Here is a 25,129-nt window from a genome sequence, read left to right as displayed (position 1 = left end):
GTGATGAGAGTAAGCTGCTCGTTGCCAAAAAATACTTTAGAAGAAGGAGTAAAGGAAATGAGAGAGGGAGAAGAGAACTGCAGCTACACACACCGCTAGTTTCACGCGAACTCTAAATACTAATTGGCAACTGCAGCAATGTGCATCTTTAGTGTTTTCCCACAACAACCTGGAACATCAGGTTATTGTGCAAAATTTAATCTGAATAAAAACAAAAACAAAACAAACAACAGACTAACTGCAAAACACAATCCCATCTATAAAATCCCACCTCTATTCTTTCAGTGTTCTTAAAAGATACAAAAATGAAATAAAACCTTATTTGGGTGAGTCTTTTTCCTAGAGGAAAGAGGAGTAAAAGGAAAATTTGATAAAGTTAATACTCAAAATGCTGCTATGGCAGGTACGTGACTGCTCTCCAGTCTTGTCCCCCTTGCACACTCGCAGGGTCTGAGTTCTGCAGAAGTGTGGACAATAAATGTCATGCTGCTGCTCTGTGACCTCTAGCAGGTCGCAAATGATCTGGTGAGACATTTCCATGGGGAATACACACACTCTTCCTCCAGTCAAAGAACAGCATTTCAAAGACATTTCAGGTTAAGGAAAGGGAAACAGAGGGCCCCAAATGTGAAAAGGGGAATTTCACAGCTCTGAGTCCTCACAGGAAAACAACATCTGTATACCAAGTTCCAAAAAGGAAAATTGCTTTTGACATTCCTCTATTATGATATGCAATGAAAATTACACACCTTACTTCACGTCCCTCTCACTTCACTTACCACTCCAAGATGAACAGAGGTTCCCGGCTCAGGGATGGTGAGCTTATGTAGTGTCTCAAGGAGCTCGCTCCTTTGATTATCCTGAAAAAAGAAGAAAGCAAAGCAAAGCAAAACAAAACAAAAACAAAGGAACACTAAGTAGGAATTGCTACAAGCTAAACCCCAAGATGGAAGGACAGTGTTTGTGATTTGGGGGGCTAGAGAATTTTGAGGTATTGGAATGGTCTGACACATCTGACTACAAACAGAAATAAATGGAGTTTCCTCTGATGGCTGGTTTTATAACACAATTCATTTATTTTTTTTAGATTTGTGAATGCAGTTCAGGTAATCAAAGGTGTGTGAAGTATGGACGGCTGCAGGAAGACCATGTGTTGGATCCATAGTTATATTCTCGAATGTTATAATCTAAAAGCATATTTGTTTTTCATAGGCATTTGTGAAACTTTCAGCCTAGCTGAATATGGACTTCCATGTTATTGTACAGCAGAGATTCCTAATTCACTCAGCCATCTCTGATCTGAGCACTTCTTAAAACAGCTTGTTTGTTATCCTCTCTCCCTCATTTGATATTGGGGCAGGGAAGAGAAGGGTTAGTACTTTAGAATAATACCTGTCCTTTTGCTGAATAATCTGCCAAGACATTGAGCAGCTTATAAAAGACTTCAAACCATGGGAGGTAACTAAAACAAAAAACAAACAAAAAACAGGAAGAAAAGGTATACATTCAACTTGTTGTATTTCAATTAATAAATCCAAGATTGCTAGCTTATATATATATATATTTATATATATACACACATATATATACATCCTTAACAACAGCATCTACTGGACATGACACTATAAATATCTGTTAGGAAAGCCACATTGGACCTTTTGTCTGAAGGAGAAGACAGCCAGAAGGCTGAAGCATCCCTTTATTTTGGGAACTGAGCATCAGCAATTACTCTTTCCCCGAGTTTCCTGCCACTTATGGCCACTAGGCTTAAAATAAAGCACTGGCTGTAAATAAACTTTGGTGTCAGGCAGGTCAATGCTGGAAGTCCACAGGAATTTCTTCTCACCCTATTTCCAACAAACACACAGTCCAATGGAAGTTTTTAAACCTATAAGATTTAAGTAGACAAATTTATCTGTGTTATGTATGGTGGAACAATTTTTTTTTTTTTATTTCCCAAAATATATGATTAATAACTAGTATTCAGTACAGTTCCTGAGGATCTAGCAAACTGAATATAAGCAGTTGTTTTGGTTTTGAATCCTGATATTACCAGATTTTCTTTTATATATAATTATTTTTTTACATTGCATAACCAATACTTTGACTTTTTAAAAATAAAATGCTGTAACTACAGCTGTCAGATCTTATTCCACATCACATATCACCGTATTTACCCCAGTTACCTTAGTTAGGTAGAACAGAAACTAAGAAAATTTGCACGCAACTTATAAAAGTAATAGAGAAACAAAAGTTAAAGACACAAAAATGCAGAAAATCCTATCCTTTCCATTTACTTTACTTTCCCATTCTATACAATAAGACAGCTAAGAGGTTACTTTTCATGACAGTATGCTCGGTATGACTTTGTACCATTTCTTCATGGCACAGTTCTTTATTTCCATTCCTTTCTAAACCCAGCAAGGAATTTCCCCTCAGCTGTAGCGAATAGGAAGAAGTTTGCATGACGCACAAACTGCCTCTTCTTTTAATCACAGATGCTTTCTGAAGCAAATGGATTCTATTTTGATATAGTTAGACAGGATTTAAAGTTTGTATAAAATATGACTACATCCTGACATCTCTGAAGAACCGAGTGCCCCATGGTTCCCGACTGTACAGCTTGGGGTGATAAATGAGGTGAGAAGCTATATACGAGACAGATAAAGTGAACGGCACTCCATCACGAACAGTTGTTTGAAGCCTGAAAATGCTACTGTAAAATGTAAGTAGCTTATCGAAATATGCTGATAAGGAACTTAACTTTTCATGTTATATGACAGTATTATCATTTAAATTAATATGCTCTAAGCATCTTTACAAACTGTGTATTAGAATAGAGCAGAAAGACAGACAATTACCACTTTAAACAGCATTTAAGCTTGGCATGTATCGTAAACATTCAAGAAGGATTAGTCAGAAGATAAGTTTCTTTCTTTCTGTTTAGTTAAATAAACTTCAGCTGAGTTAAAAGCTATTACCAGAGTAACAAGAAATCCTTTCGAAACATATCTGCTAAGTAGAGATTAAGAACTTGGTAAACAAAGCCTTGCAACTATCTAACAGAAGACAGTCTAAAGATGAAAAAACAGAAAGCCAAGATGACAGAAAGCTCCCTAACGGTACGTAAACCTAACCTTATTTCAGGAAGGCATATTTAAAGTTCTGCTTAATTGCTCAGGAAATCAGTTGATATTTGAAGCAGACTTCAGCACAACCCAATGCACAGGGGGATTTACGCAGCTTTTGCTTGAGAGGTGCACGACAGCACCAGCAGCAGCAACAGAAGAAACACCCCAAAAAGCCACAAAAGCTGCTGTTTCAAGTAGAAAGTTTATGAACAAATGAACTACAGCCAATACTAAGTAGTTTTGCCAAATAAATGTATTTATAAAAGATCTAAATATTTAGTATGGGTTCATACAAAGCACAGGGTAAAAGAAGCAAAAAAAAAAAAAAGCATTTATGAATTTCTGCAAAGCTGCCATAAACCGACTTTAACCACGTGACATAGCCAACATTTCACATCATGAACTGCTATCAGTTTAAGCTCTAACACCTTGCCCTACTGTAATATCCACATACTTATCATGCCTATTACAAATGACTTGCATAGAAATGTATTAGTACTGCAAGAAGTCACACTCCTAGAATCAGTGGGGGGGGGGGGGGGGGTTCATTCTGCTTTTAAACAACCAAAGGGGTGTATAAGAAACCTTAGAAATAAATTAAATAAATTTAAAATGTTAAAGGCCTAGAGTCCTTAGGGCGTTTAGGCAACTCAGTATCCTTTACAGAATTTGGTGGAAATCTGAGCAAAGTATCTTGGTGGACTGCACTATAAAGAATGTAGACGAGATTATTTTCCTTAGTTACTATACAGGTTATATGTGTACAAATATATATACAGCATAAATATATATATATATATCTGACGTATTTCCTTATTACTCCTGAATTGTGACTTCAGTTTTCAGTTCTTTTTTAACCTTCTGGAAGGAACAATAACATGAAACTCAAAACATACCAGTACAGTGGTCTCATTTTAATGACCATTGGTATTTGGAGATCCACACACATTGAAAACTTGGTTCAATAGGGCTGTAAACCAGGCACCTTAAACAACTGAACAAAACCTTCCAGCCCTGAAGGGTTCCAGCATGATTTTCACATGAAAGGGAATCCTTAGGAATCCCATCTTACTTCTAGATTTCTTCAAACGCGATGTTGTTACGCTTCTACATACATACTTATTTTCAGAGTATATTTATTAAAAACCACAGAAGACTACAGTCCTCAAGATGTCACAAAGTTATCTGGCAGTTCCAGTAAAAGAAGTTCTGCTCCGAGAGCAAAGGAAGTCCTCTGCAACCCCCGTGAGACCTCCCGGTTTCACATCCCTCCTTCTCATGGCAGGATTCAAGACATCTCTCATCCCGAAGGCTTTGGGTTTCTTAGGAAACTAACTTCTGCTTCTACACTAACTTCGGAAGTCATTGCATTTCAGTAACCGATTCCATCACTTACTAATTTACCACTCCGGAGTGGAACAGTTCTGCTTCTTTTAGAGCCCACTGTGATCAGCTAACCTTGCAAAGGACCAAGAAATAGTTATCTGGAATTCCTTCCAGATATTTGCCGAGAGGAAAAAAGGTGTGGATTTTCTCTTACAAAAAGCAACTCCACGAGGCAGCCTTAAAACACCCGTCCTGCAGGAGCGGGAGAACCGAACTCGTTCTGCACGGCGGCAGCGAAGGAGCACAACTGGTAGCAGCGCTGCAGATTTATGGCTTATGACTTGCTCATATTTAATTTGTAACCAAACACTTCCCCTTCCTCTTAGCGACCTTAGAAGTTTTGATTAACTCTTGTTTTCACAGGTCAGAGGTTAAACAAAGGAAGGGAAGCACTCTGGAGTGAAATTGCCCAGAGCACCGCAGCGTGGGAGCGCGCCCCAACGCACCCACGTGCACGCGCACCCCGTGCCTCGCGCCGCCCCGGAGAGGCGTCAGGCTGGAGGCTCTCCGGGGAGCCGGAGTTCAGAGCCCCCAGTAAGCGTGAATCAGAGCACGGCTGAAGAGCAAACAAAAATAAGCGGGCAATAAAATTTATTTCAGTTTTACAATTTCCTCACCAAGACGCGTGAGGTGGGCGGGTGTATATCCCTATCTGTAGAGCAGTGCATTCGCCACAAATCACAAAAATGAAATCAAAGCCTGAGCAACGTGGGCTTTAGCTGCGGGACCGTTCAGCCCTCGGCCTTCCTCTCCGCAGAGCCTTCAGCGAGCAGCACGGCCCCGGCGCTGGAGCCTGGCCAGGCTGACGGGAAGCAAACCTGGGCACAGGAAAGCTGCTTATTGTGCTACATAAGGTCTGCACAACCTCCCCTGCACCAGTTGCACAGTACCTTATTCAGTAACTCATATGTCATCACCTTTTTAGTGCGCTCCTTGAAAGTACAAAACATCATTAGTTACATGTGTCATAGCAATTAGGGTCAGTCAAACTCTTAAGACAACAGAGCTGCGCTGCAGCTTGTAAATACAAACGTTTCCAAAGCGCAGCGCTCACAGAGCGCCGGTGCAAAACCAACAACTGACAGGCGAGGAGGCTGAGACAACAGGAAGGATCTTTATTTCCAAGATGTACAAAGAAGCAAATGAGCATGGTGCCGCAGTGGGGCTGGATGGTTGCCCTACGAGAGGTCCACGTCCACCAGGGCTGCGAGGAGCAGCAGGGCCATGGGTGCCCAGCCACGAGCTGGGGCACTGGGGCAGGGGGACACTGGGGGGCTGCAACCCCAAGCCCCATGGCCACAGGAGCAAGGCGCAGTGCCCAACGCTGCTCTCCGCACCCAGCCCATACTTCAAAGGGGACATGGACCAGAAAATGTCATCACCCAATACGAGCTGCTGCACAGATGAAAATGCTGCGCTGCAGCCAACTTAGCTTTGAATTTCTCAACATATTAATCTGCTCAGGTGTTTTAACATCTGAAAGGAAAAAACTACAACAGCAGCACATGGGAGGTCATGTTCCCTGACCCCCCGAAAGGGCGGCAGCCGGAGTTGGGGAACATCAAACTGACCTTCCTGCCACAAAGGGACTGCGCTGAGCTGTGCACACACACACACACACACACACAAACCGTGTGTAGGCAGCAGATGTGCACGCACACTCATGCCACAGCAAGGCTGTAGCTAGGATGTCTGAAGAGAACTTCCTCCAGTGACGATAAGTTTCATGATTGCCAATGAAATTAGGTGGAAAACTGCATTTCCAGGATCTTCCTACTCTCAATGGCTTAAAAGCCAACAAACCAAAAGGTAACAGCACTGCTTGTAATCACTTTTTTTTTTTTTTTTTTTTTTTTTTAACTAAAAAGAAAGCCCACTTCCACGTGGCTCACGCTCCAGAAGGCAGGGACACTTTCCACTAGACCAGGTTGCATTTTTGCATTATTCCCAGATTTGTTTTAAACCTCCCTTTGATTAATACCCACAGGTGATCTTTTCATGATCCCATGAGGCAGTTTTACAGTTCTGTAGGTTAAGCACGGGATTCACGTGCATTCTTTAGAAGTATTTAACCCCAATTTTAAAAAACTCGGCTCACACAGAAGTTACAGACCTTATGTAGCGTCTTCAGCCTTCACACTTGTCATTACCAAGAGCTTATTTTGGTGACACGCCACTGTGTATTAGTAATAGAAGTCAATCAGAACTCCCCCTTTCCTGTTTTCCTACCCAGTGTGACCCCATCTAAGCAGCAGTGGTAACTCTCCCTCACACACAGACCCCAAGCTCACCAAACACTGACCCCTCACGAACCCGAACGTTCCCCACATGGCTGCAGTGGCTCTTGCAGCAGAGTGGCAGTGACTCTTTGGAGTCTGGGGACGGGTTGCTGCTTTGGTTTTGTTCATTGTTTTTTGTGTTGTAGAAAAGTTACAGATGCTAGTGGCAGTAAGTTTCCTGGACAGAACAAAATAGTTATGAAATGGAGCAGTTTGGCACATGGGGCTTGATTTCAAAAAGGCAGGATGCATCGGACAGTGTGGGAGCCCAGCGATCACCACTGAAGCTACAAGAGGAAGGATTCCAAAGTCTGAGCCTGTCAAGGAACCTCTCTTCTTAAACCATGCTGAAACGTATAAAGAAAGTGCTGGAAGAGAGTTCTAGATGTGGCAGACAATTGGAGTTCCCACTAGGTTTGAGACATCTGGCATCAGTTGAAATCCATCACATTTCATTTGGGGATCAAAGACTAGTGTTAAGTCTATCCCAAGTTGAAACAGCAGATCCTGAACACCCTTTTCATCCCGACACAAATTAATCCTTTTTCCTTGAGCAGAAAAACAGCTCCTTTTCATTAAAGCCCAATCGTCTATGCTTACTGACCTATGTACTCTACTACTACGTTTGAGTGGAAATTTCAGGACAATTATGAACTTTGTATTATAAATCAGAAGTGCTCCCTATGAGCAAAATAGGAGCCTGCTCAAAATCATTTCATTCTCCGAACACTGAAGCTGCTGAACCAACATAAACTAATTCTAAAGCACACTGAGGTAAATAATACTTGGATTGTGTAGATGTGGAGGAAGCTACACTATCCTTGTCCCTTATCAAGAACACTGATAAACAGCTGGGGTTATAAATTTAGGATTTTATCTCAGATCCATACACAATCCAGATAGCACTACCTCTATAACACCATATGAAGTCTTTCCTCCTATTATTTCAGTGTGGCTGAATTATGTTTCCTATTGAAACAACATGCAGAAGTCAACTCATACAACTTCTCATCAGTCTTACCTCTAAAACAGTCCCTGCTCCTCCAAGTACTGCTGCATAACCTGAGGGTCCCTGCCAGGTCTTGACTTTCGGAGGAAGCTGCCATGCAATCTTATTTGGGGAAATTTGTATTCATCTGCCAGCCAGTACTGGATGCCCTCATTCCTGACACGCGTTCCGTGAGCCATCCCAGAGCACCCCAGAAGCGATCCACTTGCGGAAGAGAAGGCGCTTCCACCCGGTGCTTCAGCCACCTCCTCCCCACCTTTCTGATGCCAGGGACCTGGGCTTTCCCCAAGGTGATGCACCAACTCGTTTTGTGTAAGCGCTACAAGGGAAGCTTCCGAGCCAGTCAGCCAGGGCCAAAGGTAATAAAAAGTGACATGATTTAATTACTTCTGTTACAGTTGTTCAGCAACTAAAGGAGGTGTGACATGAAGCACTAATTAATTAAGTAAAATTGCTTTCTGGTCAGTAGGCAAGACCAGTGAACTAGCTGGGCTAGCATGCAGTATTCTTAGCTTTATCTAATTCCACTGGTAGCGATACATTGTATTATTAACACTTGACATTTTTTGTTGTGATCCTTCTCACTGATATTTTACAAAAGTGTTTTGACTTGCAATCATGGTTAAAGCTTTGGTAAAATCCTCAAAAAACTTTCTTTGACGTGCCTTCGTTATTCTTTAAATTCACTAAAAAACAGTTAAATTAGCATTGCCCTGCTTGCATTTTGGACTCCACAGGCAAGACCAACTAATAACACCTTTAACTTTGAATGATCGCCTAGATCCAAAGTAGGTCTCATTACAACCAACGAGGTGAAACACGCACCTTCAGAGGATTCACCTGGCCTCTCAGGTTTGTAGCATGAGTGTGAATCATATTCTGGAGCCTTGTCCTAGTTTAACTCATTTCTAGTTTTCCTGTAAAGACTATGACCAACAGGGTTCACAACTTCCTGCCCCCTCCGGTGAGCCTGAATCCCTCCCACCCCACACAGGCCTAGGTGAAGGCGCTGAGCTCTGCACACCAAGCTCACAGTGCCAGGACTGCTCTAACTTCTGGAGCTGTACAAACAAGTTCACAAATTTTCTTACAGGATACAAACTTCAAAAACATGGAGGACTACATGCATTTAGTTTAACTGCAATCTCAGCAAGACTTCTGCTTTGACCAGAGCTGGAAAACCTGACAAATAGCATGGACGTGGAAGCAGCTCATTGTGGAGAGCATTAATCCACTCCTGCAGATTTGGGAGCTTGGGACACATCACCTCTGTATTATCAGTGTTAGAATGGGAGTTCCCCAAACCTGTTGCTGCCTGCCTAAAGCATTTCCATACTCAGGTTCCTTTCCCTGTTCTCCCTACCCCTCACTCCCATGCGGCTCCTGGCAGCACAGCTCCGGGCAGCGCCTGCTGGACAGGAGCGCAGGGGGGGCCTTCACTGAGAGCGCTCCGCTTCCCACCCGGGATCATCAGAAAGGCAGAAGTAGGAAGCAGTGAAACATGTCACGAGTTCAACTGAGATGCATGTTTCAGTATTGCAGAACTTTGAACTTCAGAACTACGATGCTTTTTTCTAAAGAGCTTTGTTGCAATAGCGCTGCAGAACAAGCTTCCTTTGGCACCCTCCCAGCAGCGACCCGTCGGTGCAGGTTCTAGAGTGAGATTTGGAAGCATTTTACTATTACGCTCCTCATAATTCAAACTCTGTTTTGTGTCTGCTTTTATAGGTCATTGTTGGCCAGATGGAAAATATTAAGGAAAAAGGATTGCAACTAAATCATTCGGCTGTAGTCTGCTGCCAAAAGGCCCCAGGCTAACTACAAGCAGATTTGCAAGCAGGCTCTGCTCCGTTACAATCTGAGATCTGGCACATCCTTTGCCCTGACTAACAGCAGGAGGGCACAGGGCCAGCTGAGAGCAGCTACTGTGCCAAACAGACTGTGCAGGTCTTGCTGCTTGAATGCTTCCACAGAAAAGGAGAATCGATGGGACTCTTTTGTAAACAACTCCCTGTACTTTCTGGCTGCTACCAACTTCAGAAGTGGTATGATTTTATCCCTCTACAAAATTAATGTGAACGCACAGCTTAGACACGTTACCAAAATCAACACGTAGAAAAATAAGCACCAGTGTTAAAGGATAACATCTAAACTTTCAACTAAGAATAGTGATGTATATACACACATACAAGGAAAAACTACATCGAAACATTTTTTCTCCAACACATCGGACAATAAGAACAGTAACTAATGGCTAAACACTAGCCGAATAAAGTATTCTTAGTTTATTCTTTGCAACCTCTCTTTTACAAAAAGGGACTGCAGAGTTGATGACTGGAAAACTTAATTTTAATGCTTATTTCTAAGATATGTATTTCCCAGGAGACACCTCATCTGCCATGCAGCTCGTGTATTCGATTATCAGTCAGCAGGTCCAGTTTGTGCAGGTAGCTCAGTGAAGAAGGATAAAAAAAAGGAGGGGGGGGCATTTTCCTAATACTAAACAACTTAGGCCTTATGCTTTCAACATTTTTCCCCAGATGCTCATTCTTTCAGTATCTGCCCCAACTGGACCAGATCGGGTATGGCTTTTCACAAGGGACAGGTTGGGGGTGGGGGTGGCAGGCAGGCAGGTCGGCATTAACATTTAATACTATTTTATAGCAATTTTTTCTTGCAATAAAAGTCAAACCTCAAACCTGATAGATGGGTATAAGTCATAGCTGTTTCCAGTGGAAGGTAACTGAAAAACTGATAGAAACAGGGGAAACTTCCATTTCAAACAGCAGCTGATCACATGCATTAAGCATCTATAGCAAAGACTCCGCATGTCCCGTTCAACCACAAGGCACGAGAAACAGGAACAAAGGTGTGCATGACAAGGCAGAAGACAGCCAGTCTTTTCATTCTTGGCTTCTCTCAATTCATTGAAAAGTCACATAACCAGTGTCCTTCCTTTACCTAGAAAGACCCTGAGCTCTTTCAGATTATTTGTTATTACAGAAAAATCTGGAGTTCAGCACTTGTAGCGTTTTCTGTCTTCTTTAATCTTTTTCTTCTTGCCATTAGTATCACACACGGCGGCATCACATCATTTGCAACCACAATTTGCAACCAGTGCAAATCAATAACATTTTTGAAATGTACATAAAAATAAAACAAAAAGGCTCAAAAAGCCTGGGAAAAGAAAGTACGTTATTTCTGATAGATTTATTTTGCTGCTATGAAGAATTACATAAATAGAATTTAATGTAGTAAGCCTACTATAGTATATTTAAGCCTAATGATGCCTACTAATACGAAACTTGTCCATTTCTGTTAAGACATACATGGAGCTTGCCATTTTTGTGTCTATGATGATGAGGTAGGTAGATAAGCAAGGTTCAACCATATTTAAGTTTCAAAAAAATATTTAAACCAAATTGATAATGCTTTAAAGTTTCAGGCTCAGCTAGCAAAGCTTTTAATCAATCTACTGACACCATAATCAAAACTCCAAAGTTTTTCACTCAGTATCATGTCATAAGTTCTCTATTGGCTTGTTATTTATTACTAAATCTAGTTGAAAATAAAAATTTAGGAATGCAGTGAAATCAACTCCTTTCAATGTTGGTCTTAAAACTCAAAACATCAAAATGCATTTCTATAGCTACTACTAGGATGTTGCATACAATTTCAAAGAAAAGATACAATGAAGGTAAAATATTGCACACACTTCACATGTATTAATAAAAAAGAAAATACAATCCATATGTAGAATCAACAGGATTCTCTAAGACTTCTCTTGGTTTGTGACACTCCTCTTTAGAGAGATGCTTACAGACAAAATATTTATATAGAGCTTGCATATATTGTGCCCATATACATAGATGATTGCACATTCTTATAAAATACACATACCATATTAATTTTGAATGAGCATTAATAATGACATCTATAAGAGGACCATGAAAAACAAGGAATAAACTTCCATTGAAGTTTTTTAATGACAGTTTTTTTTGGAAGAGAAAAAAATGCATTATCAAATGCTCTTCTCTGTTTAATACTGTTTTAGTACGTGTAGTTTATTCATATTGCAGATAATATCATTTGAGAAAGCTAATACAACTCTAGAGACACTTCAAAACTTAAAGACACTAGAACAAAAAGAGACATTAAAGCAGCCTTACAGGCTCTCTCACAGACTCTAAAAAAGAGAGTCTGGAAAAGGTTTAATGAGAGAAATGAAAATGAAAGGCAGCAAATGAGCAGATAATAAAATTTTATTCCTCTTGAAACTTTACTTTAAAATAGCTCATCTCTATCTTGTAAAACTTGTTAGGACAATAAGGAAAAAACTACAGGAAGTTTAGAAAAACTATACTGGAAACAGTATCAGAACAGAAACACAAAGCAGATAGCTAAATTTAATTGATGTCAAGCTCTCTTTTTACTAGGTTCATCACTTTTCCATACAGATTCTGACAAGTAACTGAAAATAAAAGCCAGTGTCTGCTTAAGCAAATCAGTGGGAGTAAAAACCCTGAACTTTTAAGATGTAAACTGTTTTATAAATACGTCAAGTCAAAGTAAAATGCCTGCAACAACTGGAAACCCCTTCCACCCCTACACACTATATTCATGGAGTTCTCTCATTTTCTAAGCCACTTTAGATCAATTTCCTCTCAAAAACAGAAGAGGAAGTCTAACTGTTTTGCTATAGCTATAGCTTGCAATTTCCATGAAAGCAGCTCAGACTTTAGCTCCAAGTCATGCTCTCCTCTTTTCTCTATGAGGAATGTGAAAAGGAACTGACAAATGTCTGCATCTTCAGCTCTTACACTGAAGGTATGTGTTGAACCCACCGCTAAAAGAAAATGTATAAAAAAAAAATCCATGAAGAAGGCAGACAGAGGCTCAATATCAACATTTTTATTAGGTACAATTTTGTTGTACTGTTGAATCAGAGGGATCCAATTTCTCATGATTTATACATGTACTTTTTGTGGCCTTTGCCAACGTGTAATAGAATCAGTTTGCTATTTTCTTTCATCTCTGAAGCGTTTTAAGAAGTACAGGGATTCCAGGGTCGATACAGCACAAAGACCAAACAGACTGTCCAAAAAGTGTTTCGTATCATTTGCAGCCATTATCAAACATCTTTTTGGAAGGCTTAAAAGTATCATACAGATACATATGGAAGCAAAACATTGATTTTTCCTTATTATCATTTCATTCAACATACAACTACAGTAAATCCTTACAAAATAAAGACTGGACTTTCTTTCTAATTTAATTAGACAGTGATATTTTTCTGTGTCTATCCAGAAACCTAACAGCAAAAAGGCAAAGGAAAAGAATCAGGCTAAAGATTTATTTATACATACACGCACACACATATATATAAATAAAATAAAGTAAGTCAAAAAATAAAAAATAAAGCCAAAGGATCTCACTGCTCCGGGGTTATCTACAGTCACTGCTTGCAGCCTGGACTTGTAATTGCAACATTCAAACCAGCAAAAAAAATTCTTCCTCTCTTGTAGGCAGATTTCATTATCAGTTCTCTACCTCTCCTTTCAAAAAAGTGGATTATATATAAACTTTAAAAAAAAAAAAATCATAAATCACTAAAAGATCACTAAAAGCACTAATCTCACACAGGTTGCAATGAACTAAACGTAACCTAATCATATCAAGACAAAGCACACCAAACATATTTTACTTGGCTTACCAGAATAAAAGTACTGAAGGTAATGGTCATGAGACTGCACATTCACTGCAACTAGTCTAAATGATGTCAAATGTGTCTTCTATCTAACAACTGTACACACGGAGAAAATCCACATTCCTTTTAAACCTTGTCTACCAACTCAATAATAAACCCTGACTTTACTGCTTGCACTTCAGACTGAGCTTATTTCTTTCCCGTCTACAGTTCATTCCTGGTTAAGTAAACTGATGCTAAGCAGAGTCACAGCGTTTACTGGAAGGGGTATTTCACAATCTAGATTGTCAGCAGAAGCAGCACCAGACACAGCAACCTGTCAGAGGTGGCTACCAGAGCCCCTCTCGGTGAGGTTATTGTTCTTCACGGCTGTCATTCCCGGTGCAGGTTGCTCTAGACCTCTTGGCAATGAAGGAGATGAAATCACCAAATTTACTTCCACACAGACTGGCTGAGCATCTTAATATTTATTATGTCTTGACTTTTCTCACTTCCTGCAACATACTATGCTGTAAAATCTGTTTTACCCAATTGAAAGAGAAGTAAGATGCCAAAAGAAACACAAACTCAATCCTTTCCATTAGATTCCTTCTATTTGCAGCTCTTATCCGTGTCTAGAAAAGCCACAGTGGGGGAGTTCGGCTTCCCCAGTAACTTCACATAATTGTTACCTTCCTCTGCACCATGTTCTCAATACAGGAATCCTCGTTTGTTTGAGAACATCTCAGCACTCCATATAGCCACATGGAAATAAGAGAACCTTAAATGCTTATTGCCCATTCGTGAACTACTAATCTACTGCTTCAGGACACTGAACAATCAGAAATTACTGTGCACTTGAAAAAGGACAAAAGAACACTGGGAGGTACAATTTGCTTTAGCAAAGTGTCTGCTAATTCAAAATGGTGTTTAAATGATTACCTTAGTGTTTCAGGATTGCAAAGAACTCTAAATGTATATTGATATTTATCTGGAACATTTACGTTTCAACCCTCTAAAAGTTATTACATTTAACACAACGAAGTATGAATGTTGTTGAATAAATGAAAAAGCAAAGTGCTGAAAACACAGATTGTTAATATAAAGTTAGGCCAATGCAGCACCGTATTATCTAACAATGGGCAAGTGACATCTGCCTGACGAGGCACAGATATTTAATGGCAGAGAACCCATAAATTCATTTCCATGTCCTGTTCTAAATCACATTTGAACAAAAGGATCTGTCTGGCCTTAAACAAAAGCAACTGCTTTCTGCAATTGCACAGTACTTTTTCAGTGGACAGACAACACTGCAATTGCTGAGGACTGGGACTTCTTTCCCCTAAAAAAGGTCTGAACACAGTTCCATAAGGTACTGTCCCAAGTTAGCACTGGATACAGAACTCAGCAGTCCTGGTGCCACCTTGTTCTCCACGCTAGATCCCTTCTCCATCGTCCAGTTCATTCCAAGATTCTCTAAATACAGTTTGAGTTATCTACATATACCAATGGTAAGACTACAAGGGGAGGGAAAGAAAAAAAAAGAACAAATAGCTGCAATCTGTTCTTGTTGAAATCAATGCTTGTGAATAGTAACCAGGCAAAAAAAGAAATGAAAAACCCACAAGTAGGAAAACAAGAAAAGCTTAAACAATGGTTTGGGGTTGTATCTCCCTCAAAGCAGCACACAGCTAGACAGCAGGGTTTTTTTCCTGCTGTGCATTAAATAAATAAAAGGACTAACTGCTTTCTCACCAGATACAAAATAGACTTCCTATTAAACTACTTGTATGCATGCAAAGGAGAAATGCACAAAGAAACTGTGACTTGGGTAAGAATTTTCAGTTAACAAGAAGAAACGTAGTGATCACCCTTCCCACTTCTGGGAAAAACATGAAATTGTTAGTTATTATTGGGACAGTCTGTATACTCTGCAGAAGAAAATTCCTATTAACAATAGGTCAGAGCATGCATTCCAGATATGTACTTTTTTAATGTTCCAAACTTTCATCCAGATAATGTGAGAAAGGGATGCCCATCCTTATTCACGTGTGAATACTGCTTCACAAAAGCTGTAGAACATTTCAGAATCACAGCAAAAACAACTGCTCTAGCATACCCAGTAATTTCCATAGGTTAGTAAAGAATTTCTATAGTCTCAAGCATTTGCTGAGCTGAATTACTCCAGCCTGACTCAGCACCACAAACAAAATGCTCTCTGGCACACACAGGAAGGCAGCAAAGTCAGCTCTGGGAGGTGGGTGGAATCCAGTAATACTCACATTGTTTCCGCTGATCAGAAATGAGTTCAGTAGGAAGTCCAGCCCCCAAGGCTACAAAGGCTGGGGCTGCAGCCCAAGAAGAATTCAAGGGATGGTAAAAAGTAAGAAGAGGGCCAGAATCTCATGCCTTCAAGTGGAAGGAAAGGTCTACAGGGGCAGAGCACTTTCCAGTTTCTTCCACTCCCCCACTTCTCCATCCCCAGAAAACAATACGACTATTAATGGCTAATGTTGCCCTGTCCTTGGGAGAACTGAAGTTGATTCACACTTGCATTTCTTTTTTCCTTAAAAAGCAAAACTCCACAAAAGCTACTCCAAAGGATGCATCAACCTCACAAAGTGTGCACTTTTACAGTCAAGCCTTAAAGAAATACCTGAATCAAAACTGCAATATTTGAGTATTTTAAAAGTGCATGGTATTGAATTAATGGGATTTTACCCTACTGTAGAGAAATAGCATAAAGTTTACTTGTAGCTCAGTTAAGGATCTCTAATCCTAGTTTACCTGCTATCTGCTCCATGATTCTTCATGAAGATAATTCTTTTTGCATACTTCTATTTAACTTGCAATTAAGCAAAATTTGTATTCTCCTTTCTGCATTCCATTTTGTAGCTATTCTATCATTACACATACGTAGCAGCAACATACCTTATTGTTGTGAAAGTACATTCTACTTCCAAAATATAATTTAAATCAGGTGAGCCTTCATGCAGACCAGATAATGAATCATATTACAGAATCAGCTGAGCACACAAAATCCACTAAGTGGAAAAACTTGTAAAGAAATGAAGGCACAAGGAGAAGGATTTGTAAATTCAACCATTTTATAGTGGGGTAAATACAATTTTTTAAGTATGATACAGCTGTTAAAAAAGAAAAAATTCTAAAAATCAAAGTGTCGTTTTTTCCCCCTCAAGTATAAATATTCTCCTGTGGCTTCTGGCCAGATCAGTGGAAAGGGAGAGCTCTAGAAGACAACATGGCAATTCTTTTAAAACAAAAACACAAATCTTCAATTTCTTTCCCCCAAAACGATTGAAAGAGACATGGAAATAAAAGCAGTGTAATGGGTTTGGGATATTTTTTCTTTAGATTAGAAGGTATCACAACAGAAGTGTGTTACACTTTGGAGGCACATACACAAACAGTAGTATCCAGGCCCTTAAAGCTGTTTGTCCCCTATGCATCAATGCCCTGCCAGTTGGCAAGCCTGAGCCAGGAAGCTGTCAATTCCAATCAAGTTTAGGCGATGCAGTCCTATTAAAGAAGTCTTGCTGGTTAAGGGGCGTCCACTGTTTCCAAAGCATGGGAAGAAAAAAAAAAGGGGGGGGGGGGGGAAGAGAGAAAAAAAGAGCTCTGCTTTCCTTAGATTTGAGCTGGCAACTTTCACTGACTAGAGTTTTCAAGGAGCTATGAATGAGCTTAACAAAGGAGTTCTGTGGCTAGTTTCTGGCTGAAATCCATGTCAACAGTTTTTAAGGTCACAGGTCACACTAACTAACATTTATTCCCAGCAGACCTCGCTCTAAACACAAGCTGTAAGTAGTACAAATTTGGAATTTTTCTGTAATCCCTTGAGATATTCCTGATCCTTCCACATGTTTCTGCTCAATTAAAAACAATTCTCACTTTGCACCACAAGAGAGGCCCCTGCTCAGAAATCTTATTCTATCCTAAGAATAAATGGACAAAGACTGCAATCAAAGGAAAGGGAAGGGGGGAGGAGAGGAACTCACAACAAATCACACCAAAAACCTCAAATAACTCCATACAGAATCACATTCAGTTAGTTACATTTTCTGCCATCTGTCACAAACTATTATAGATTCATTTCTTTTTATCTTAGAAAAAGAGTGGTGCAGAGCTTAGCTATTTTGGCCGAAAGGGATTTCCACACAAACGTTTCTGCATTTCACTTCAGAAGAATGATTTTCATTTTGGGTACAAAAGCTGAATACCCGCTGAAAACTTCAAATTAAGTAAAATTTAAATCAGAGTTCCACATGGTTATCACCCAGTAAGTTGGTGAACCAAAGCAAATCTATGCAACGTTTTCTTATTTTCCACTTTCACAAAACTTGAAGCTAGACAAAAGTCATTAACTGACATCATTATGGTCTGGCACCATTTACCTATCACCTCCCAAAGTCGTTTTTATATTATTTGGAAAAAGTAAGTATTTCAAATTAAATACGTGATTGACCAAAATCATGTTAGTGGAGAAACTACTGTTATCAAGGCAACGTATTTATCTGCAGAGGTGGTATCTGCAAGTACAGTGACTTCCCATTGCCCCAGCTTTTCTGGGTTTGACTTCTTCGGAAATGGAGAACCCTAATGGACATCCTGCCCAGCTTTACAATTTAAGAACTAATAAACCGTAAGGTTTTAAAAGCTTAGTGACATCCTGGAAAAATATATTTAAACACAACCAGTGAAGAATTGCGCATAGAACAATTTAGAGATTTTGATACTGTGCCACACCGATAATCCAGACTGGATTAACAATTGAGTCTTTTACACAACCTGGTACACGTCTTCAAAAATATTGAAAGCAGTTTTATTATGATTGTTATTTTGTACTGTAGAAGTGTTGGCGGTGGGGTGGGTGTTGTTTTTTAAACACTTTTTAATTTCAGAGTATTTTAAATTCAGTTTTGCATGTTATTGGCCTTAGAAACTTAACTGAAAAATAAGGGAGCATACAGCAAGGACCTCACTACAAAACTATTCTGCTGAATGGTTGAGAATAAAATTACTATTCTAAGCCTTAAACCTACTTATTACAAAAAGTACAGTTAATGCAATATGAAAATATTATTTCTTAGCTATTTTTTTTTAAACCTCAAATACACATTTCCAGTAAGAGAAGTACATGTTTAATATAAAGGCTAACTTGGTGAACATACGTGTGGTTTTTAGCTATGTGAAAAAAATGGAGCTATCCAAGTCATCATTCCATTGCTACATAAACTGAAGTGATTACACTGACACGTTTGAACTACTTCATGCACTCAAATAGTTAGCACACACTCAACATCGCCGTTACGAAATATACTAAGGCGAAGTAACCTCAGCTCTGAGGTTTTTAGCTGTCCCCTCTATGAGCAGACCATAAACAAAATTTTCTCAACGTAGCCTTCAAGAAACCAGACTGTAAAATAAAGCGCTCCACTACTTTTGGTACACTTACTGATACTAATACAGATTGTTTTCTGTATTACTTTCCCATCAGAAGAATTTTAAATCCATCGATGTTTGTGTTGTTAGAGTTCTAGATCTCAGGGGCTAGCTGAAGAGACGAAATGGCTGAGTCACTGAATACCAGCATCCCTGACATAACCAACAGGCCAGCTTCAGCAGAATTTTAGTATAGCTAGGGTTGATAGACATCTGAAAAGATGATTAAGCTAGTAAGAGAAGATTAACATTAAAGCAATGAGTAAATTAAAATTAAGAGCCTCAACATGCAAATTTTTAAGAATCATAAAGTATTTGTATACTTCAGGAATATAAGAAAGCAGAAAGAAAATTATGCTATTTTATTTCTTATCCCTGAGATCATACCTGTAGATTAGTATGTTTGTCATCTTTCAGTATGCTGCAATTAGTGGGAAATAGCAATCAAGAACAAGTTCTGTACCTCTTTGAGACCATCAAGATTCTTTCACCCTAATGAAAGAACATTGCATCTACACACACATAAAACTTAGAAGAGATGAGAAGAAAGAACAAACAAATTCCAGACCAAAAGCATGGGATACGCCTGATTAAGGGGTTGAAGAAGACATCTCAGAATGTGATGTGAAACAACAGCTTGGTAACATCTTGTTGTGCATGCTTGCTATTGTTTTATTATTTTTTAATAGAATACTACATCTCTTCAATAAGCTCAGAATTATGCATTCATCATTTAGAAAGGAAAAGATCTTAAAAGTACATCTTCAGTTTTGTAAGGTATCGCGTTGAAAAGGTAGCACAGAACACCAAGTTAACCAGATTTTGATGTATGGCAGATGATCTTGTGGTTTTGCTTTTTTAAGGCACGTTACTGTTTAGAACCTAAAAAAATGAAAACCTACCACACCAAACCATCTGTGACAATTGTTCTGTGCTTTTGTCCGCCCTCTGCTGTCTGAAATGCAGAAAGTAAGCTCCTATACTACAGAGAGCTCTATATAAGAGAGCTCTACAACTCGGTGTTACATGCATTATTTGATCACTGCAGTTTTGTGATTAGCTAGAAATCAAGCGAGGAAAAAAGGAAAAGGAATATGAGAGGCAGAGTCGGTGGTTCTGCAATAAAAGAAAATCCTAGAACACCCAGACAATGCAGTTTTTAATTTACCAATCAAAGATTTCCATAAATCTGTGTGGTATCCACAGCAGGAACAAAACTAATTATGGAAGTGTATAAATAGTATGAAAAATTAAGTTGCAATTTCTTGCAACAATTATGAAAGCTGTCTTGAAAACACATTTCTAAACTGTACTGGTTAAAATAGCCACAAGACTTATTCTGTAAAGCAGAATTCTACTGGCCACACAAGGTACATCCACATGGGTAACTGTACTGCAGTTGAGCTCCTTTGCATCCCCACGAAAAAGTCTCTGGATCACTTTAAATCTCAAGGTGCAGACCTTGACTTCTGGCATTCTGAGGATCGTCTCAGCTTTCAACTGTTTCCAGAGCTCTGCTGAAATTTTTAAAGCACAGGCTGAGTGAAAAGAATTTCCTTTTCCTGTTCCTCTTCAATGACGAACCAAAACTTGTAGTGATTTTCCACCTCCAAAGCCTCTCACCATGGCCAGACCCATAAAACCTTTGGCTGATAAACATGTAATATATCTGATGACAAACAGCATCACTTAGTTCTTATACTGTTGCTGAGCATAACAAGGAGTACTTGAAGCTTGCTGCCATTCTTTTTCCACTGAGTATCCAGTGGAGACAAAGCATGTACACCTATCAGAGAATGCTGCCAGCAATCTCCAGTAAGTACATTGAGGCAATTTAATACCTTTAGCTCAGAAACAGTTTCGTGGGACAAAATTTAAGCAATCTAGCCAACAAGTTCTTAAAATTAACTTATCTGAAGCAGGCAGGGAAGCTGAAAGTAGAGGAAGCAAAAGAAAGAGGAAACAGAGAGGAAGCTAAGAGACCGAATTCATCCACTGCTCTAACTGCATTATTTTTTATTTTTTTTTCCATTTTGGTTATGAGTTGAAGCAGAAGGCATTTAACTACAACATAACTCCTCCATTTCTTCTTGCCATTCACTTAACATAAGGGAGCTGACAGCAAAGTACTCTTATCCAGGAGAGATCAAGGAGGGACTCATACTGATCATTCAGATTTATTTTTTAAATGGTGTCTCCCCTTTGATTTGTCATTAATCAGCAAAAGTTACTTTAAGTAACCAGACACTTCACACCTGACAGTGAATCAGCTCCCCAGCTACACTGAAGCAGCTACGGAAATACCTTCCAATCCTCAGGATGTGGTCCATACTGCTGGATCGCCACCACTACTAGTTGAAATCTCTACTAAAGAAAAGACAGAATGAAGATACTGACACAACTCCTGTCATCCTGCCTCCCACACAATTAATTAGTAATTCTAGTAGGTTTAACACTAATTTCTCCAAATATTAGACTTCTTCAATGACCGCCTGGTTAGCGGGTCCCTGTCCCTGCTGTCAGTGCAGTGCTGACAACGAACAGTTGATATCTTTGCCTATCTACTGCAAACACAAATGGCACTGACAAACTCGCTGTACATCAATCCAAAGTCAATTCCATGGCACTGCTGTATGTAACTCAATCAAGGGAGAAGTGTCCTCATACTTGATAGCTTGTTAATATTTTGCAACATTATCCCCAAAACTCTCCAGAGGGATAGTTTTCAATAAAACATATGCAGAAGGTCCCACTCCGCCACTTGCAACGCACAGTACTTGCAGGCCAAAGACAAGTTCTTCTTGTTCATACACTGGATTCCCTCCCATGAAGAGCAAACCAGAGACAACCGAGACAGATGGCTACAGTCGCTAAGAGGAAATTGTCCTCATTTGGGATTGCTTGGGACACTGTCCAGTCACCTAGGTCATAAGTTAGATCTCAACTACCTTTACCCAGATCACTGGTCCAAAGCTTCCAATTTCTTATGAACTTGAAAAAGCAGAAGGCAGACCACTGTTAAATTTGTTCAAATAATATATTACATAATAAAATGATAGTAATAAGCGAGACGTCATGTAGATATCTTTATTTCCACAAAAGTTCTTAATGGAACTGATATATTGGTAGATATGAAACCCGATTTTGTTTGCATCATTTCTTGCAACAAATATAAGTAGAAAATCACAGGCTGTATTTCAAGAACTTCCACCATAGGATGTCATCAAAAACATTCTGGTAGAGCATATCTTTGCCTGTTCTATGTGAAACGCATTGCTTCCAACTTCCACCAGCCATCTGTATATGACAAACTCCACAAAACCCTCAACAGGACAGGGTAAAGCTCATACACACAAACTTTAAGATGTGGCCAGCATCAGCTCGGAGGACATTCCCCCAACTACCAACAGATGCTTTGTTAATAAAGCTTGCATATACAAATATCCACAAAATGCCTTAGCAAGGTCAGTTGTGACAGCTAAAGATAACAGCTACAGTTATGCAATATTGTAACAAATTACTGCAGAGATATTCTTTTTTTTTTTTTTCTTTTTTCCACATTGTTAATTCAAGAACACTGCCTACAAGCACATACAGTTATCTATAGAGGAACTCAAAGTGCAAGATACTTTGCATCACTTCTGCAGAAGAGCAGTGACTTTGAGGACCAGATAGGAAAATAATTTTGAACAGCTGGAAATCATAATTGCAGTGTAACAACACAAAGTCAAACACTGTTTCCCAGAGTCAGCCAAAAGCTAAACCATTGACTTACCTTAAGATACAGAAGCAGCTCTTGGCCCCAGAAGATAAGCGACAGAATCCAAACCTCTGTTTGCTGTCAATGTCTGTAAGGACAAATGTAAAGTTCTGTCCAACTTGGCTAACTGCATAGCTGAAAATAAAGAGAATAAAAAGGAAAAACTTAATGCTGAGCTAACTCCACATCAAAAGTATCTAATCTAAGTTATCGAATCTATAAAATTTCCTCCTTCAGCAGAAGGGTTGTTTTGGTGGATTTGTTTGTTTGGTTTGGTTTATTTGTCTGCAAGTGTATTTTGTGTTGTTTTGTTTGTTTGGTTTTGAAAAATTAAACAGAGTATACACCCTCTAGAAACCTGCAAATGGTTTGGTTTGGGAAAGATGTTATTTTTTAAGCATGGTTGGATAATACAAAATAGAATTTATCGTTAAATGAAAAAGAATGTAACTACAAACTTTGAAGCTGTACATACTGTATGAACCAAAGCCATGTTCTCTCATATAACACAAAATATTTATTACTCTTCATTTGAGAATTTGTTTACTCAAAGAGCAAGAAAATGTTTAACAACATACTTGTTCAACACTTGGATATAGACTTGTTGAAGCCTTACATATCCATCTACCAATTTTGTAAGCGTGCCACATACATCATTACAAGGTGTTCTTCAACCTGAACCATGATCAGACAGATGGCTCTGTCCAGCTCAGAAAGCAGAAACCTTCAGGGGGTTCCAAACAGGGAAGGAAAAAGACGCAGTGATGGAGACTGAGAAGTACTCCACATTCACAGATGAACAAAAAGAAAAGACATTTAATAGCATTTCAGCAGTCTGAAAATTAGACAGCGTAAGTACTAGCATCCTACTAAATTCTAAATGTCAACAGAACAACCATTTCCATAAAGCTCACTGAGCTACGAGGGTACCCCCAGAAATCCTTTACTGGTGTTGTGTTTTATCTGTATAGCTTGGATGTAATGTTACTATGGTGATTTTAGTATGGTGTTTTAGAAGGGGATTATACGCTTAATTTTAACAAGGTTGAGAGCAGACTGCATGCGAGAAAAGCATTCTAGCTGACAATTAAAATTATGGAATGGGGAAAAAACATGCTTCACTTGCACAGGGAGAGGCTTGGTTATTAAACACTTGCAACCACTTGATAAGTTCCTCCCAAGCAAGCGAACCTAAAAATTCTTACATTTATGTGATTTGCACAAAACAGATATGCTGATGAGCAGGTCTTGCTCAAGTTTCAGTTGTCAGCTCTTCCTAGCATAAGGTAGCCTATCCAGTCACTATCCTGTCTAAAGATGTCATTTCTTCTGCCTACCCCAACCAAAGTATTTTTGCAAAACCCCATTGGAGGAAGGGGGCGATACACTTTGAAATATCTTCTCACTGTGATATTAAGAGACTAAAATATTTTAAGTAGATAAGTAGGTGCTATTTCATTCACTTTGTTAGCTAAGAAAATTTAGAGCTGGACACTGCTTATATTACATTATATTGCTTGGGAAAAAAAAAATAAAAGTACAACAAAACCCTAGGTACGATAAAACTACACACAGTAACCAAAAATGTGTCCAGTAAAAAGGCAGCTACCTTAAACACGTACGTAAGAAAAATATATACACATCTACTTCTCCACTCCCTTCCTTAAAGAAAGAAAAAAGATCAGCAAAAAGTGATTCCAAATTATCAGGACAATCTGTGGCTTTTGAAGGTCACCTGAGTCAACCACATCATCTGCGTGAGCCCTTCAAGCTTTCAGCTTCCTCCAGCCCCAGATTACGACGTGGGAGGACAAAGCATAGCACTGGTTTTATGGTGGGGACTCCCATCTCCAGAGAAGCTTAGTGAGATTTCACCACAACTCAGAGAAGCTAGCGTAGAGCATTTCAAGATTACTTAGAAACACCTGCTAGCCTAGGGGGCAGGAGGGGGAAAGTAAAAAAAAGAGAACAATGGTTCATACAAGAAGCAATATTATAAATGGATGTTGATTTATAAAGAAAATCAATTTCTGCTGTAAATGTCTCAAATTTCACCGAAACAAGACTTTTTTTTTTTTTTAAATAATCTACTCATAATTAAGGTCAATTTTATCAAACACATCCAGTGTGTTACATGTAGCTGACCTAAGACAACTGATGCCAACCACTTGAATGCTGCTGCTGCAGGACACAAGCAGAGTGCAACCTTTCAAAATTTGAAGGCCTTTTCTCACCACAAAGTCATCACAAATAACTTAAAACCAAAACTAAAAACAAAACAAACAAACAAACAAAAACTTTTAAAGTTCTGGTATTTTCTATTGTAAATTTTAAATATTCTCCAACAGTTTGTTGTATCCACTGGAACTTACTCTACAATTTTTCCAAAATGTAGAAGCTGCATTAAGAAGTCCC

At 39.2% G+C, this 25,129-nt stretch overlaps 1 protein-coding gene across 11 annotated transcripts in view; it reads right to left on the bottom strand.

Moving 5' to 3' along the window:
* The window catches only part of DENND1A (DENN domain containing 1A), a 190,621-nt gene that overhangs the window by 113,226 nt on the left and 52,266 nt on the right, over positions 1–25,129 (bottom strand). For 9 of the 11 annotated variants that reach the window (XM_084493738.1, XM_084493743.1, XM_084493741.1 and 6 more), the window contains exons 5-7: positions 22,730–22,849; positions 1,393–1,462; positions 780–860 (exon numbers count right to left, since the gene is read on the bottom strand). In XM_084493738.1, the coding sequence (XP_084349864.1) occupies positions 780–860; positions 1,393–1,462; positions 22,730–22,849 (271 nt within the window). The remainder of the gene's footprint in view (positions 1–779; positions 861–1,392; positions 1,463–22,729; positions 22,850–25,129) is intronic. The other 2 variants (XM_084493746.1, XM_084493747.1) reach the window with 1 other exon arrangement.

The sequence above is a fragment of the Aythya ferina genome, assembly GCF_964211825.1.
Source record: "Aythya ferina genome assembly, chromosome: 20".
Taxonomy (NCBI): domain Eukaryota; kingdom Metazoa; phylum Chordata; class Aves; order Anseriformes; family Anatidae; genus Aythya; species Aythya ferina.
The sequence above is the reverse complement of the archived record's forward strand: the minus strand, read 5'-3'. Positions and strand labels throughout refer to the sequence as shown.